The 18,806-nt window shown below is 41.8% G+C and overlaps 1 protein-coding gene across 1 annotated transcript in view; it reads left to right on the forward strand.

Annotated features, from left to right (window-relative positions):
• The window catches only part of Vat1l (vesicle amine transport 1 like), a 165,373-nt gene that overhangs the window by 77,410 nt on the left and 69,157 nt on the right, over window positions 1–18,806 (forward strand). The window contains exons 5-7 of the mRNA XM_027406076.2: window positions 5,795–5,898; window positions 8,332–8,387; window positions 12,829–13,023. Coding sequence (XP_027261877.1) covers window positions 5,795–5,898; window positions 8,332–8,387; window positions 12,829–13,023 — 355 coding nt within the window. The remainder of the gene's footprint in view (window positions 1–5,794; window positions 5,899–8,331; window positions 8,388–12,828; window positions 13,024–18,806) is intronic.

The raw sequence follows: 18,806 nt of genomic DNA on the forward strand, positions 1-18,806 counted from the left end.
GGGATTACCAGCTTGCTCACCACATCCAGCAATTTTATTTGGATTCTAGGGAGCCTAACTTAGCTCCCATTGCTTGTGAGGAATGAACTTTAACAGCTGAGCTATCTCCAGAACCTGGTGAAAAACAACTACTCTGATGTAGACTTTGTCTTTGCATTGGTTTCCTTATCTATGTGTAAAAGAAGATGACAGTGGATGGAAATGGACCAGTTAGAAAACTTGAGGGCTGTGCATCTGATTCAAAGGCCTTCAGAAATTAAATAAATAGAGGGGGTTGGAATTGCATAGAGAAGGTCAACATAGCCCCATGGCCCCCGGAAGGTTGTAAAGCATTTCAGCAGGAGGGGGTGTGGGAATGAGCCTCAGGGGAGCTGGGACAGGGCAGAAAAGGTAAGAAGACCATGCTCAGTCAGCCTCTGCTCACTTAGATAACCACTTCACAAGCATCTTAAACAAATGCCCTCCACTTCACAGATGAGAAGACCAAAGCTTAGGTCCAAATTTACCTTCCCAATGTGTGCGCTCAGTTTTCCCCAACTCTTTATAGTTTGCAAGGTGACCCAAGGAAACATTTGAGCTGGAAGAATGTATCCATCACTTTGAGTAATTTTGCTGGTATGGACTTTGGTTTCACTGGTGTGGACTGCCATGACTCATTGAACTATGCACTGCACGTTTTAAATCTGTCCTATTTATTGCCATCAACTATAGCTCAATAAGGCTGCCTTCAAAATCAAACAGTTGGTGGAAATGGTACACAATATTGTTTAAGACCTTATGTTTATGCATTCATGTTTTATTACTTTTTATTGATGCCTTAAAAATATGTTATGCAAACACAATGGTGACCAAGGCACACGTATCCCTTTGTCCTAAAATGTCAAAACTATTAGTCACAGTTAATGTGATAAGCAGTGGCATCAACACCAAATAGAGACAGCCAGGGCATTTGGGAACGTACGGAAGTGATGTCTGACTGAAAGCCCAAAGCACACATGGAAGCTCGTTTATTTTAGGCCTTTGCAAATTTGATGATGTGGACACTGTTCTTATTTCTTTAGGGAGAAGCCAAGGTACAGAAGGTTTAAATAGTGTTTACAGACTTACATGCACTGGGACTTGCCACACATGGCCTGCTTTCAGAGTTTAAACTTTCTATCATCTGTGCACATGCTCCCTAAGGCAATTGGGGTGACTCACCCCTGGGTCAGTGAGGGAACCAAGCCACCCAACTTGAAGGCTGTGGCTGTGTGAGATGCTGAGGTGGCAGGAACAGGCTAGATCAGGGCTCTTTATTCTTAACACTGTGTACACTTGGAGTCATTCTGTGTTTGGAGGCCATCCCTTGCAATGGTATGTACTAGATGTAGTTAACAGCTGCCTGCCATATCCCCCATATCATGGCAATGTGTAACCTCTCTGTCCATCACCCATGGGGGGGGGTGAGCAAACAGCTTCCAGTTAAGCAACCTTGGAATAAGTAGTGGTTGAGATGAGGGGGTGTGCTAATTACCTGGATTTCTTTGCTCATTCTGATTTGTGTGCATGTGCCAAAATATCATACTGTAACTTATAAATAAATGCAGGTATTGCATGTGGAAAATTTTATTACATGTATTTATTTGTTATTTATTTATTAATGGAGGGTGTGTGCCATACTCTGTGTGTGGAGGTCAGAGGATAACTTGTAGAGGAAGTCAGTTCTCTCCTCCCACCATGTGACTCACTGGGCTTGAACTCAGCTTGTCAGGTTTGATGATTGGCACGTTTACCTGCCAAACTATCACTCTAACTCAAAAATGTAAAATTTATTTCTTTTTTAAATTTAAATTAGAAACAAGCTTGTTTTACATGTCAATCCCGGTTCCCTCTCCTCCCCTCCTTCCCTGCCCCCCACAAACCCTTTATCCCATCCCCTTTCTGCACCCCAGGGAGGGTAAGGCCCTCCATGGGGGATCTTCAAAGTCTGTCTTATCATTTGGAGCAGGGTCTAGGCCCTTCTCTGTGTGTCTAGGCTGAGAAAGTATCCCTGTAGGAGGAGAGGGCTCCTAAAGTTCATTTATGTACTAGGGTAAATACTGATCCATTACCAGAGGCCCCATAGATTGTTCAGGCTTCCTAGCTGACACCCACTTTAAGGGTGTCTGGATAGGTCTTATGCTGGATTCCCAGCTATCAATCTGGAGTCCATAAGCTCCCCTTTGTTCAGGTCAGCTGTTTTTGTGGGTTTCTCCAGCCTTGTTTTGACCCTTTGCTCATCACTCTTCCCTCTCTGCAACTGGATTTCAGGAGTTCAGCTTGGTGTTTAGCTGTGGGTGTCTGCTTCTGCTTCCATCAGCTACTGGATGAATGCTCTAGGATGGCATATAAGGTAGTCATCAATCTCATTATAGGGGAAGGGCATTTAAGGTAGCCTCTCCACTATTGCTTAGATTGTTGGTGTCATCCTTGTAAATCTCTGGCAATTTCCCTAGTGCCAGATTTCTCTTTAAAACTATAATGGCTCCCTCTATTATAGTATTCTTTTCTTGCTCTCCTCTATTCTTCCCCCGACTCAATCTTCCTGCTCCCTCATGTTCTCCTCTCCCCCTGTCTTCTGTTCCAATTTGTTCGAGGGTACCTCCCACTTTCTGTTCTAAGAGGTTCAGTTGGCTGGATTTATGTTGAGGTCTTTGATCCATTTGGACTTATGTTTTGTGCATGGCGATAGACATGGATCTATCTGCAGTCTTCTACATGCCAGCATCCAGTTATGCCAGCACCTTTTGTTGAAAATGCTTTCTTTCCATTGTATAATTTTAGCCTCTTTGCCAAAAACAGGTGTTTGTAGGTGTGTGGGTCAATATCAGGGTTTTCAATTCAATTCCATTGGTCTACCTGTCTATTTTTGTGCCAATACCATGCTGTTTTCAGGACTATAGCTCTATAATAGGCTTGAAATCAGGGATGGTGATGCCTCTGGAAGTTCCTTTATTGTACAGGGTAGTTTTGGCTATCCTGGGTCTTTTGTTTTTCCATATAAAGTTGAGTATTGTTCTTTCAAGGTCTGTGAAGAATTGTACTAGGATTTTGATGGGGATTGCATTGAATCTGTAGATTGCTTTTGGCAAGATTGCCATTTTTACTATGTTGATCCTACCTATCCAAGAGCATGGGAGATCTTTCCATTTTCTGGAAATGGAAATTTCCAGAATTAATTTCTTTCTTTAAAGACTCAAAGTTCTTGTTATAAAGGTCTTTCACTTGTTTGGTTAGCATTACCTCAAGGTATGTTATGTTGTTTGTGGCTATTGTAAAGACCGATGTTTCTTTGAATTCTTTCTCAGCCCATTTATCATCTGTATATAATAGGGCTGTTAAGTTTTTTGAGTTAATCTTGTATCCTGCCACTTTGCTGAAGGTGTTTATCAGCTGTAGGAGTTCGATGGTGGAGTTTTTCAGGTCACTTATGTAAACTATCATATCATCTGCAAATAGTGAAAGTTTGACTTCTTCTTTTCCAATTTGTATCCCCTTGATCTCCTTTTGTTGTCTAATTGCTCTAGGTAGAAGTTCAAATACAATATTGAAGAGATATGGAGAGAGTGGACAGCCTTATCTTGTTCCTGATTTTAGAGGAATCGCCTTGAGTTTCTGTTTGATGTTGGCTGTTGGTTTACTGTATATTGCTTTTATTATGTTTAGGTGTGTTCTTGTTATTCCTGATCTCTCCAAGAACTTTATCATGAAGGCATGTTGGATTTTGTCAAAGGCTTTTTCAGCGTCTAGTGAGATGATCATGTGATTTTTCTTTTTCTTTTTGTTTATATGGTAGATTACATTGGTGGATTTTTGTATGTTGAACCATCCCTGCATGCTTGGGATGAAGCTTACTTGATCATGGTGGATTATTTTTCAAATGTGTTCTTGGATTCAATTTGCCAGTATTTTATTGAGTATTTTTGAATCAATGTTTATGAGGGATATTGGTCTGTAGTTCTCTTTCTTAGTTATGTGTTTGTGTGGTTGGGTGCCAAAGTAATTGTAGCCTCATAAAAAGAGTTTGGCAATGACCCTTCTGCTTCTATTGTGTGGAATACTTTGAGGAGAAATGGTGTAAGCTGTTCTTTGAATTTCTGGTAGAATTCTGCACTGAAGCCATCTGGCCCTGGTCCTTTTTTTCGGTTGGGAGGCTTTTGATGACTGCTTCTATTTCATTGGGGGTTATAGATCTATTTAAATTCCTTATCTGTTATGGATAAGACAGAATCCATCCTTCTGCTTCATACAAAAAAACAAACCTCAACTTCAAAGACAGACAGTACCTCAGAGTTAAGGGTTGGGAAAATATTTTCTAATCAAATGAGCCCAAGAAAGAAGCAGGTATAGCAATCCTAATATCTAACAAATTAGACTTTAAACTAAAGTCAATCAAAAGAGATGCAGAAGATCATTTCATATTCATCACAGGAATCCATCAAGATGAAGCCTCAATTCTGAACATCTGTGCCCTAAATACAAAGGCTTCCACATTCATAAAAGAAACATTAGTAAAACTCAAATCACAATAAAACCTCACACACTTATAGTGGGAGACTTCAACACCCCCTCTCACCACTAGACAGGACCACCAGACAAAAACTTAACAAAGAAACAAAGGAACTAATAGAAGTTATGACCCAATTGGGTTCAACAGACATCTATAGAACACTTCTTCCAAACACAAAAGAATATACCTTCTCAGCACCACATGGAACCTTCTCTAAAACTGTCCACATACTCGGCAATATAGCAAACATCAATAGGTACAAAAAATTGGAATAACCCCCTGTATTTTATCAGACCACCATGCTTTAATGTTAGAATTCAACAAAACCACAAATTGCATAACCCCTCATGAGGAGCAATGTACAGGAATGCTCATTCACCAAGATAGGTGAAAGACTAAAGAAATAAATCCTATCCATGTCTGATTGGTAAACCAAGAGTTTAATTTTTTTTGTGGAGGGAGTTTACTTACAGGCACTTTGGTAAGCCATTACTTCTAAAACATGGTAGTATTCAGGCATCCATATCATCAAAAAGCCTACCCTACCATACATGGCAACACACAAAATTTGGAACTCTGCAGTTCCCACCCCAGTCAATATTAAGTCTCCTAAATACTGTAGCACCACAAAGACAATGTCTCAGATGGAAGGGAGCAGCTAGAATCTCAGGCAAGTGGCTGGCCAACCTTCTTCCTTTTGTGAGGGAAGGTTAATGGGACCAACCTTCTGACTACAATTTCCTCTTCATTATTCTACTCCAGAGTTTTTCTTTGGAGAGATATTTTGCTGTCCAAACTTTGTGAAATACTTGTACAGATAGTGCCTGACTCATGGTGGTTTGGTCCAGGACATTTTTTTAAGCAGTGACATCCATAGACATTATATTTCAGATATTGATTTTGAGTTCTTCCTGGGCTACCAAAGTGTCTTATAATATTCTGTGATGCTAGAGGTGGGGCAGTGTCAAAGCAGCCATGTGAACATGGGGGTAAATCTTTGGCATGCTACAATGTATTGCACTGCTTAGCTATGTCAGATATCAGGTTAGATGAATTCAACAAAAATTTAACTTGAGGTATTTTCATCTTACAGAGGACTTATCGAAGGCATCTTCAGGAAGTCAGGGATGACAGTAGTTAAACAGATGGCCCTAGAGTGTTCACTCGTTTTATTCTGGACACTAGATGATATGACATGGAAAACAAAGACTCAAGAGTTTGGTTCCTGACCAGTTACATTATTTTGCCTCGTCTCTTTCTGTGCAGGATCTCTGCTGAAGGTGTGGACATTGTTTTGGACTGCCTGTGTGGGGACAACACTGGCAAGGGGCTCAGTCTCCTCAAACCTCTGGGGACCTACATTTTATATGGTGAGTGCATACACAATGGGCTAAGATGAAAAACATCAGAAAACACCCCACTATGCTTACCACAGTCTTCAAGGTGAAAAGTGTTAATATCCTGGGTAAAGGACAAACTTGGAGTGTCGGGATTTTTTAGTATGCTTATTATATTGATACTGTTGTCATAAATTATAAAACTAACTAACTTATTGCCTACTGCCCTATCCCATACACTGTCATTTTTAAATGTTTTGTTTTGTTTGAATAGCCCTGGCTTGCCTTGCACTCATAATCCTACTGCCTCAGCCTCTTCAGTGATAGGATTATAAGTGTGAGCCACCATGCCTGGCCATATCTACTATGTTCTTGAGTGTACAGGAAAGTTATGAAGATTAGAAGCAAATTTTCTCTATCAAAATGAAACTTTAGTGCCTGACCTTCTTGTCACACACACACACACACACACACACACACACACACACACACACACACAAACAAATTTAAACTTTGGTCTCCACAAATTCCAAAAGGTGTATAGAAAGCCAGAGGCCATCTTCCAAATCAGAGTTTTGGGGTATCTGATGTTTGAGATTCCTTAAACCTCTCTGTCCTGTCCTTGCATCAGAAATGAGCCTTAAATCTGAGTATTTCAGAAGGAAAAAATGAAGTAAATTCTCTTTATAAAAGTGATTTTTGGGGATTATAAATATCTTCTCCTCATCAGATCATTATTACAAAAGAACTGAGCTCACCAAGCAGGTGAGCAACACTCCTTTGCTGACATGCTCTGGTCATTTCTATCCTGACCACCTATTTCCCAAGAAGTAAATAATTAGCTAATATTATCAATGGAAAAACCTACAAGGGTCAATATCATTATAAGAACATCGGATGTGACTAACAGAAGGCAGATGGACAATTTATTCATCCTTCCTTTTCATTAGCCAGGAGTTATATTTTTGCCTCAATTCCATCATGTCATTTGGGTGAACTTCAACTTGATTATCTCTCAATTATCCAAGTAATTACATTGATCACTTGGTTACTATGTAATGGAAGCCTGACACTATGATTCCTGGGACTCATTACCCCATCAAAGATAAAGGAATGGTTAACTGATTGGGAAAGAGTTTAGCCAGATCAAATGGTTAATTCTAAAATATGCAATTTTTAAAGTAAATGACTGTTCTCTAAGAAAAATTATGATTCCAAATGGGGAATGTCTGTTGAGAGGGGCTGTGCCTCAGGATGTTCTCTCTATTGTCAAGAGTTTCTTCTTCTCACCACATCCCCGTTGGAAACCCTACACAGGGGTCATTTCCCTCTGAGCATCTCATCTCATCTTTCCCTCCATCTGGTATCTGAGTGTCACTTGGCCCAGTTGTCATCACACGGTTTCCAATATTCTTTTACCTAAAGTTTTAGGTTTTGTTTTGTTTTGTTTCTTAACTTCTCTGCCTAGAACCTTTTGGATCTGACAAATAGTCACACATTCCTTGGATCTCTGAAATTACTGTTATCTCCTCCATCTTTCCTGTATCTCATTTTTTGTATGCATCCAAGTTTTTCTCCTACCCTTCAGTACCCAGCCCGTGTCAGAGTCCTAAGTCCCTCACTTGCTAGTAAATCAAATTTGGATCTATGTACTGCTTTCCTACAGAAGTTCACTTCTTATTTTCAATCAACATAACCAAAATGTCCCATATTATTAAAACATTGGACTAATGAATCACCTTTTGCTACATGCCTGGTTTTCCAAAGGAATGAAACAACCACCATGAGAAATCTCCCTTCCTCTAAGAGTTGATGACACCTAGCCAAATGTTCCACTTTGTGCCCCACCCTAACACTTCTACTTTTTCCAAGACTGAAGCATGTTTTTGTAAGCTTTTGCCACTTGTGTACAAATGAAACACCTGCCACTCTTCTTCCATAAGAAGATATCTTGGACCAGGCTGGTGAAACCCACAGAAACAGCTGACCTGAACAACAGGGAGCTCTTGGTCCTCAGACTGATAGCTGGGATACCAGAATGGGACTGATCCAGCCCCCAGGAATGTGGGTTTCAGTGAGGAGACCTCGGAAATCTATGGGACCTCCTGTAGTAGTTCAGTACTTATCCCTAGCATAGGTGTGGACTTTGGGAGCCCAATCCACATAGAGGGATACTCTCTGAGCCAAGACACACAGGGGTGGGCCTAGGCCCTATCCTGAAGGATACGATAGATTCTGATGACACCCTATGGAAGGCCTCACCCTCCCTGGGCAACAGAAAGGATATATGATAGGTAGAGTTTTAGTTGGGGGTGGGTGGTAGGAGAGGAGGGGAGGGAGAGGGAACTGGGATTGACATGTAAAACAATCTTGTTTCTAATTCAAATACAAATATTTCAAGATTTAAAAAAAAGATATCTTGATTTTAATGAACAGTTACTTGACTTGGGAATCTTTCGTTTGCAGGATCATCCAACATGGTTACTGGAGAGACCAAGAGCTTCTTCAGTTTTGCAAAGTCAGTAAGTATCTGTGCCTGTCTGTGAGCTGGTGGTTAACATTCATTTGCATGTTGTGAGCTCCATCTAAAAACATAGGTCACCAAGCAGTGGTGGCACATACCTTTAATCCCAGTGGTGGAGGCAGGCAGATCTCTGCGTTTGAGGCCCACCTGATCCACATAGTAAGTTCTAGGGCATCCATGGCTACACAGAGAAACCCTGTCTCTGGAAAAGCAAAAACAAAAACAACAACAACAAAAAAGACATTGGTCAATTGCTAGCCTGTCATCTGCATTGTGCATTCTAATAAATCCCATTTCCATACCTTGCTAACTGCACACAGGCCGGATGAGGACTTGAAAGTTGGTGGTGTCAGTAAAATTTTGAAAAGCTTCCTTTTTATTCCAGTAGAGATTGGTTCAACTATCTGTTACAAGTGAACGTAGATTTACTGGACTGGAATTGTTCCCTATAGTAAACAGTCTTTTATTTTGACCATTTTCTGGCCAGGATTCTGGGGGCACAGTAGATTTCTGTGTCCCCATCCTACTGTGTTGGAGATGGGAATGGGAAACTCCTAACTTGAATAATTTCTGAGTGTGTGATGACTTTGTCTGACATTGAGGGGTGTTCTCCCTCACTGCAGCTGCTCAGAGCTGTCTGTATGTGTTGGCATTAAGCTGGGTTGGGATTGTTACCCCACCCACTAGAGCAAGGGACCACTATTTCTCACAACTGTTCAACTTCTGTCCTCATGCTCCCAGTCTCTGGTGCAGCCAATTCACCAGATAAGTGTTGCAAGAATTTCTTCCCTGTGGAGATGTAAATGACACCCCCACATAAGGTTCTCACAAGAAACCAAAGTATGATTCCATCAGAGTTCACCCAGAGGAACCACTAACATTATTGCCCTTACAAATGGAGTGTGGGTGAGTAATTAATGGTGGGAGTGCTTTAGCTGACCCTAAAGCAGCTGCACTGGGAAATTCATAACCAGCTAGATGATGGCTTCCCCGTGGCCACATAAATGGAGCCCCTTCCTTTAGCCTTCCCAAGATCATGTTTGTCTATTACCTTCTGATACAGCTAGACCCCATGCAATTAGGGCAAAATTGCATTACAAATGGCCTGTAATCTGCAATTTCAAGTGAGGACCTAATGATCCCCTCTACCCTCTCCTTCTCTGAGGGAATGTCAGGGATGAAAATGGTAGTTGTTTCTCTCAGAGGAGTATGCTCAATAATGATAAGCATTACCACACAGGCATTTCCTGAGCCTCTACTGTGGGTAGAATTCCAAGATATCAAGGTATCACCATGGATGGGACAGAAGTGTTTAGGACCCTTGTGGCTCCTACATTCTATTAAGGAGATATACCCAACAATAAGGAAATGTGTTAATAACTGGATTGTGAATGCCCATCCAACCTCAAAGGGATTCTGGAAGGAGGCAGGATGAGGTAGAGGCATTGTGAACAGGGTGGTGACAGAGCCAGGGAACAGACACTAGAATTCACTCTCCATATATCACAATGGAGTTGTATTGGTCACATTTTGGAAGGGTTTTCCCATCTCAGTTAGCCCAGTCTAGAAATTCCCCCACTTACCCAGGGATTTGACTCCAAGATGATTTTGGAGGCTGTCAAGTATTAAAAATGCCAGGAATATTTATCTGGACAGCCCAAATTTTACCCTCAAAGAACATCTGCTGAATTGGGGGATGACAGTATTCCTTCTGTATGTGAGATCAGAAATTAAAGGACTCATTTTTTGCATTGTTTGCATACGGGATTTTAATAAAAGTGAAGTCCAGGAGTCATTTGAACTTCAGTGCCTGTAGGAACAAGGATAGAGCCTCCGGAAGGATGCTATCTACTGTCTGTCCCTGCAGACAGGCTTTGTACCACTAATAGCTGTTTTGTTGCTGTGGATACAATTTGCATGACGCTGAAAGACTGCTATAAGGAATTGTGCTGGTCCCAAATTACATACAACCGTAAGAAATGTTTTCCCTTTTCTCACCCTTAATGCCCAATCCCAACACTCAGTACTAATGAAATAATTACAGTGTGCCCATGCTAGAGGAGGTATTTATAACAACACAGCCAGGATGGAGACTCTTCCTCAGATGAGTACCTTTGTGCTCTGGAGCTGAAGGTCATGAATAAAAGCCCAGAGGCCCAGGACCATGCAAGCTGATTGGTTAGAAGTAAATTGAAGAGAAGGTTTTCTGAGAAGTGCATTGATGGCTTTTCTCCAGGAAAAAATATCCTATGCAATCAAGAAAGGCACATTTAGAATCTTATAGAGAGTTCTCACTCTGATATCTTAATTATGCTCCATCTTAAGATTTCAGCTGAGTGAATTCTTTATACTTTGTCAGACTTGCTGTTCGATCTTGGGCCATTACAAGAGTGATTCTTTTTTTTTTCCCGAGACAGGGTTTCTCTGTGTAGCTTTGGAGCCTATCCTGGCACTCGATCTGGAGATCAGGCTGGCCTCAAACTCACAGAGATCCACCTGCTTCTGCCTCCCAAGTGCTGGGATTAAGGCATGTGCCACCAACACCCAGCTTTTTTTTTTTAATTTTTTATTTGAATTAGAAACAAGATTGTTTTACATGTCAATTCCAGTTCCCTCTCCTTCCCCTCCTCTCCTGCCCCCCAACTAACACCCTACCTATCCCATACCATTTCTTCTCCCCAGGGAGGGTGAGGCCTTCTATAGGGGGTCCTTCAAGTCTGTCATATCCTTTGGGATAGGGCCTAGGCCTATCCCGTGTTTCTAGGATCAGGGAGTATCCCTCTATGTGGGATAGGCTCCCAAAGTTACAAGGGTGATTCTTACAGATGAAGTTAACATTTAGGGAGCAGCCAAATTCCAAGCTCTTGCTTCTTGCTCAATAAATCTCAAACATGGCTTTCAGATTAAAAGGACAATTAAATTTATTTATACATATGGAGCATGGGATATATTCACATGAATGTAATGGCATAGATCTTATATGAGCACATTTGCTTTCTATGGCAACCTCCCTCTCCCCAGGTTATAATAAGGAAACTGAACACAGAGAGGTTAGGTGAATTGACTAGTTACACAACTAGCAAATGACACTCAGCTCTAGACATTTAAAAGAAGATTTTAACTATACTTGTTAAATATTTTTTTTGTGTGTGTGTGTGTGTGTGTACATCTGGCATGGTTTGTGTGAAGAGGTCAGAGGACAACTTGCAGAAGTCACTTCTCTACCTTCACCATGTAGGTCCCAAGGATAAAACTCAGGTTGTCAGTCCTTGTGACAAGCACTTCCCGGCACTGAGGCACTGAGCCATCTCTAGAGCTATTCGTCACAGCTGTGCAGTGGCTGTAACATCAGCTGGCTTGCATTACACAAACATTCACTGAGGTCCTACAGATGTGTAGGTAGCAAGCTTAATTCTGGGGCCCAAGATTGTGAATTTTTATTTTGGGGATACACATGCTAGGAGAGCAAAAGTAAGGGAAAACAGTTTGCAAATAAACAGGAAGCCCTTAGGCAGGTGCCACCATATCTAATTTTATGTGGTGCTGGAGAGCAAAACCAGGGTTCCTGCATACTAGGCATACAGTCTACAAACTGAACTACACCCATAGCCACATACATGGAATTCTTCACTGAATCACATTTAGCAGTGCTGGGGATGAGACAGCTCAAGAGGAGCAGTACATCTGACCATAAAATCCTTGTCACATATCAAATGCTGAACCCACACAAGAGCCATTTACACTTGGATTTATCAATCTGTGCTGTGCTCTCTTCTTAACTTACCCTTCCTTTCTACCTACCTTTCCAGTAGCCTTTTCATTACTCTTCCCTGACTCACCCTCTTAGAAAAAAAAATTTAAAAGATGTTCTTGCATTCGTGGTGGTCACCTCTACCGTGCCTTCTGAAAGTCACTATTTAGCTGACAGTGACAAGGATTTCCCTCCTGTCTCTATTTCCAAAGTTCTGGGATTACAAGCATCCACCTCCACAATGCTCACTCTATGTTTTTCTAGAATTTAAACCCAGAATTTTGTATGTACTAGGCAAACACTGTCCCAACTGAGCTACATTCCCAGTGTAGACAGTATTTTTAGTGTCCCTTTGTGGTATTATGTTAGTATTCAAACAGATATGGCTTGTGAAGCATTTTTAGAGTGGAGATTTTGGAATAAGGAATGCCCAGTCTTCTTTCTCTCTCTCTCCAAGCTAAAGCTGTCTCACAGCATTGCTGTCTAGTATATCCTCTGCGCCAACTGCTGTGGTTCCAGAGATAGATGCTTAAAAGACAAATCACCAAGACTGCTTGCTCGTCCACCAGAATCCACCCAGTTTCAAACCTGGCTTCCTTGGAGTAGATGATAGCTCATGATATAGTCAATGTTGCACATTGTAGCCCAGTCTTCAGACTTCGTAACCTAGAATCTTCTCTAATTGCAGTGGTGGCAGGTGGAGAAAGTGAACCCCATCAAGCTGTATGAAGAAAACAAAGTCATTGCAGGGTTCTCACTCCTCAACCTGCTCTTCAAACAGGGCCGCTCAGGCCTCATCCGGGGAGTGGTCGAGAAGCTCATTGGGCTGTACAACCAGAAGAAGATCAAGCCTGTGGTGGATTCTTTATGGGCCCTGGAGGAGGTAAGCAAGCAACTTCTTGGTTTATTTTTAGGAATTGGGGCATCCATGATAATCTTTTACAAAAACCATTTTCTCCAGTTTGTTTTAAGCAAAAGTCTAAAGTAGTGAACCCAAGCTTCTGACATCAAATTGTCACCTACCAGGTTCACACTCAAGAAATATATAGTTGAGCATCAAGAAGAAAATCACCAAAAAAATTCATAGCATTTATGTACATGCATGATTTTCATTGGATCACATTCATAGCTATCCTTGGTCACACATGGCCCACAGGTTTGGCATACTTGGGTCATGGTGCTTTAGGTATAAGGACCACATCAAGTTCCCAAGAGACTTTCAAACCAAGTGCCTCCAGCACTTCTACATAAACCCTTTATTCCTGGGTAAGACATCAAATTTGGATGGATACATCCGGTTCACCTTGATTACATAAGGGTGTGCACATTGTTAGAATGTCATGAATATTGTCACTGTATGGATACATAAGAGATCAAGATCCAGGTAGCTCATAGATGGAAATGATTTGTTTGCAAACACTGGACAGTTTATGCTCCTTTGAGACATTGTCAGCTGTCATTGTGGACACTGAAATTGTGTTGGGTCTGGTGTTGAACTGATTTAGGAGTTTTGCTGCTGTGGTGTTGTCGTTGTTGATGACAGATCTGACAAAAGTTCTAGTGTTTGAATGCATTCTTGAAGTGTGAACAAAATAACCTTCAAGGATGCTACAGTAGGAAGGAACTGGTTGGTTTGGTTCATATGGCACTCAAGGAGGGAGGAAGTCTTCAATGAAATCCTAGAAATCCTTCAGGACAAGAGAAGGGTAGAGCACATAGGAAGTCAGTCATGACAGTTTCTTGTGAGAATAAAAGAAGCATGTGGCCTGGGTTTGGGGTGATATTTCAGATCTCTCTCAGTCATGAGGCCTTGGAAAATGCTTAAGTTGGCATGAGTTGTGTTGTTCATTTGTTTCGCATTATTTTCATGGATGAGGTCATATGGAAGAAATAGTTGATGGATGGATGTGTATTTGTGTATGAGGGGTGTGTGTGTGAGTATGTGCACACATGTGTGGCACACTCATCCTTATATGTATGTGTGATGGCCAGACATCAAAATTAATTGTTTTCCTCTATCATGCCCCACTTTGTATTTTGAGATAGTCACCTACTGAACTTGGAGAATGGAATTTAGGCTCGACTTCTGGCCAGCGCTCCCCAGATCTGCCTCACTTCCCTCTCCCAACACCAGTACTGGGGTTACAGATGGACACCATCATGCTCAACTTATATATGGATGCTGCAGCTCCTAACTCATATTCTTATGCTTGCACAGCAAGCATATAGTCTACTGGGCCATCTCCTTGGCCCTGGAATAAGTGGTTTTAAACTTTGGGGAGTCACAGAAACCATTGCAACCTAAGTTGCAAACACTAAGTTGTGTGAATTAGAAGTTTATGTGTGATGGAATTGGGTGAAGCATAACCATGCCTTCAGATTAACTGTTCCTAGACCAGTGAACTTGAACTATACCCATATATGTCATCCTAATATTGAAGTATTGTGGACACCCTTTACAACAACAACAACAACAACAAAAGAATAGCCACCCAAAGTCCTGGTTTGTTGTGATAACCGAAATCAATATTCAGTACAGGGCATTCCTAAATCAACCTAGCATAAGTAGAAAACAAACTGCATGCCCACATTCCAGAGAAAGATAATGCAGTTAATATTCCAGCTTCCTTCCTTCCCAACCTTTTTCTATTGCAGATGCTCATTGTGATTCAATTTATTGCTTAAAGTAAATCAGACGATAATGTGTTCTTTGTCCTGTGTAATTGCCAAGATGGTTAGCCTCTTGTCATCATTTTATTGAAAATCTTTTCAATTTAATGAACAGATATCCGTATGGTATTCATAGTGGCATGCTAGAGAAAAACAGGAATAATCAGGACAAACTCCCACCCCTGTGGCACATAGAAGACTTATGTTTAAACTCAGTGCCCAGAGACCCACAAATCTGGTAGCTTTTGAGGGTTTAAAAACTGAGAGGAGGTCCAGATGGCCCAAGGAGTTTTCCTAGAATTTGACACCATTCCTTGTTCATGGTAGTGATAGAGTTGCTAAACACTCTGCTGAATAATTATTGTATGCACAGTTTAGGGGAGATGCTGAAGATACAGTGAAGAATAGATAGATAATATCCCTGGGTTTTACAAAGCTTTTATCCAAGGGTTGAAGGAACAGAAAATACTAAAGTAGGCAAGGCAGGCAGAAAACTTGCCGCTTGTAATAAGCTCCTAGGAGGGCATATGTTAACTATGTTTTCATCACAATGACCACACTACCTGACAACCTGGGATGAAAGTGTCACTTAGGGACACCATTTCAGAAGCATTCCATCTTTTGTGGAGGGGAAGACATGGCAGAGCATCTCAGATCATGGTGGTGGAAGAGTGTGGGATTGGCTAATCATATCATAGATTGATCAAGGAAGCAGAGAGCAATGCCAGAGCCAGGGCCCACCTCTATTGACCAGTAATTACCAGATGGACCTAGCCTCCTAAAATAGCATTACTGGCCTGGGAACAAACATCTGGAATACAAGCCTGTGGGGGACATTGCAGATTCAAGTGGTAGCAGGGGGACATTGGGGGAGGGAGGCACTTAGTTCCCACATAGAAGTGTTTGCCAAACTCTTTGCATCATTGCCTCTCTAAGGACCTTTTTCAGACATTCTCCACCTCCATGAAATTTTAATGATGTGTGTGTGTGTGTGTGTGTGTGTGTGTGTGTGTGTGTGTGTGTGCACATGCATGTGTGTATGTATATGTATATATGTTAAGTATGTGTATTTGTGCTTTATGGATAAAAAGTTGTTTTTTATTTCCCAAGATCCCCATTTTACTCTTTGAGACAATGTGATATCCAATGAAAGTCCCCACTGTAGAGTGGCTCAAGGGATAGGAGGTCTCTCTTGGAGTAGCATACTTGGAAAAGGTACTTGAAGGAGGTAAAATCCATAAGCAAAATAATTTCAGACCCAGGAACAAAGAGATAACGGAACATCTCAGAGAGTTTACAGGTGAACTATTCTAAGTCAAGAAGGGATGGTTCAAAGAAAGCCTGGACAGGGCATCAAAGATGGGCCAGAAAGAAACTTGCATTTACTCTCAGTACTGTGAGGGTCTGCTGGTGGGCCAAGGTCAGGAGGAACTGGAGTTATTAATCAGAGTCCTGGACAGTTATGTGATCCAAAAGAGTTCAGTGCAACCAAGGAATTATAAAGACAGGCTGATTTCAAGCCAGCAAGCCTCCTAGTGAGCAGCTGTGCTTCCATGGCAGGGTTTAAGAAAAGGCAGCTGGACCTGCCATCACTGTCCCTGTTTAGGGGACTGCTGGAGTAACATCAGGACTTGATAGAAGATTGGGTCCACCCAGGTTGCTGGGAAAAGGTCTAGCACTAACCAGCAGCAGGAAAGTCATGGCTGGCAGCTCTCTTGTCTGAGTCATGTGTGGACGTGGAACTTAGAAATTCTGGGACTTGTCCTTGAATCTTCAGGTGTCCTGCCATTCCCATACTCTGTTCTGTTTGTCTGAGCTGTACAGGCTACTCTGTGGTTGTTTGAATAAGAATGGCCGTCAGAGAAACCCTGTCTCAAAAAAAAAAAAAAAAAGAATGGTTGCCTTAGGCTCATATATTTGAATGTTTAGTCAGTGAGTGGCCCTATTTGAAAAGAATTAGGAGGTGTGCCCTTCTTGAAGGAAATGTGTCACCACAGGGCGGGGGGGGGTGTCAGGCGGCAGGCTTTGAGGTTTCAAAACCCCATACTTGGCCTAGGATCTCTCTCTATGTATCTACCTACCTATCTCTCTGTCTGTCTGTCTGTCTTTCTGCCTAAGGAAGTTTTTAGCTATCTCTCCAACACGTGTCTGCATGCTGATATGCTCCCTGCTATGATGACAATGGACTAAACCTCTGAAAATGTAACCAAGCCCCAGTTAAATGCTTTCTTTCATAGGAGTTGTCTTGGTCATCTTCACAGTAATAACACAGTAACTAAAACATCCTCCCTCCCAACACACTCTCCTGAGTGTACATGCACACACACACACACACACACACACACACACAAGAGAGAGAGAGAGAGAGAGAGAGAGAGAGAGAGAGAGAGAGAGAGAGAGAGAGAGCTGGAACCCAGTCTAAATCTTGAGATTAGTCAAGTCCTGATCCACTGTACTCCCAACCATTTTCTCATGTTCTATGCATCCACCTACCCACTCCCTGCCCACACTCCAGCAGCTTCCAGTTTTCTGGTCTTTAAACCACCCACATCCTCCCCACCTTGATTCTCTGAAGAAGTTGCCTCCTCTGTATTAAATAGACACTCTCCCCATTATTCATGACTATTTCTGTGACCTATGCAGAGAGACCTTCTCTGCCCCCGCCTTCCATGGAAGTCACCTCTGCCCTGGTCACTGACTCCTTTCTCACTGTTTGGAGGTCTCTGTTGTATTAACCAATGATTGATCAGCTTGTACATTGACTCTTGGCTTACATCTACTAAAAGGTAACCCCTATGTGAGGAAGATCCTACACCTAGGCTTCTAGTGGCTGACAGAGTGGATGCTCAGTAAGCAGCATATTGTATGGATGAGTCAATGAGCCCAGCACCACACAGAAACCTGACTAGCTGGACACTTTCTATGTTTAATAATAAATATTTGCTGAGCAAATAGGTGAGTAAGTGAAGAAATAAACAAGCTATACTTTTTCAAAGATGCTTCCCTGCAGCCAGCAAGTTGTCTCAGTGGGTAAAGGTATTTGCCACCAACATTGATGGTCCCTGGAACTCACAAACTGAAAAGAGTAAACCAACTCCCACAAGTTGTCCTCTAATCTGTGCATCTATACATACTATATACATACATACATACATACATACATACATACATACATATAGTGAAGGAGAGAAAAAATTATTAAATGAAATGTAAAAAGAATTCAACTTCAAATAAAAAATATTATTTTTTAAAACAGGGTTTCTAAGCAGAAAGAAAGAAGTTTTTCACCCAGGGCCTGATTTATGTTTTGATCTGGATAATTTTTTATTGTGAGTTGGGGGACCTGCCCTGAGCAATGTTGAGTCTACTGATTGGATTGCCAACAGCAGCAATAAAAGAAAAATGTCTCTAGTTATTGTCATATGTCCCCTGGGTCACTGGGTAGGACAAGGGTGATGGAAAAACTATTCCTAGTAGAGGATCACAGTTTTAAAAGAAGCTGTGGGACTGAGGTTGTGACTCAGTTGCTCAACATTTACTACACAAAGTACCACATTTACCAGGAATGATGGTGCATGCCTGTAAATCCAGCACCCAGGAGGCAGAGGCAGGAAAATTCGATGTTCAAGGTCATCTTGGTCCATAAGGAGTTTGAAGCCAGCCTGGAGTACATTACATGATATTCTGTCCCAGGAGTGGGGAAGGGGAGAGGAGAAAAGGGAAGTGGATGGGAAGCCAGGAGAAGCCAGAGCAACAGAAACTATAGTAGATGATCCAGTCACCGGCCAAACAAAGGAACTGTAATCAGTGTAACAGGCTGGTCCTCCACAGAAGGGAGACAGACGGCGGCTGCCTGTTTGCCAACAAAGCCTCCACAGCCACTCATCAGCAACACCCACCAACTTTCTGACGGTTCTTTTCTACAATATTTACAGACATCTGTTTAGAGCTGCAGTTGGGCCAAATGCCGAAATTTATCAAGCCCACACAGCTCTT

Source organism: Cricetulus griseus, chromosome 3, assembly GCF_003668045.3.
Source record: "Cricetulus griseus strain 17A/GY chromosome 3, alternate assembly CriGri-PICRH-1.0, whole genome shotgun sequence".
NCBI classification, from domain to species: domain Eukaryota; kingdom Metazoa; phylum Chordata; class Mammalia; order Rodentia; family Cricetidae; genus Cricetulus; species Cricetulus griseus.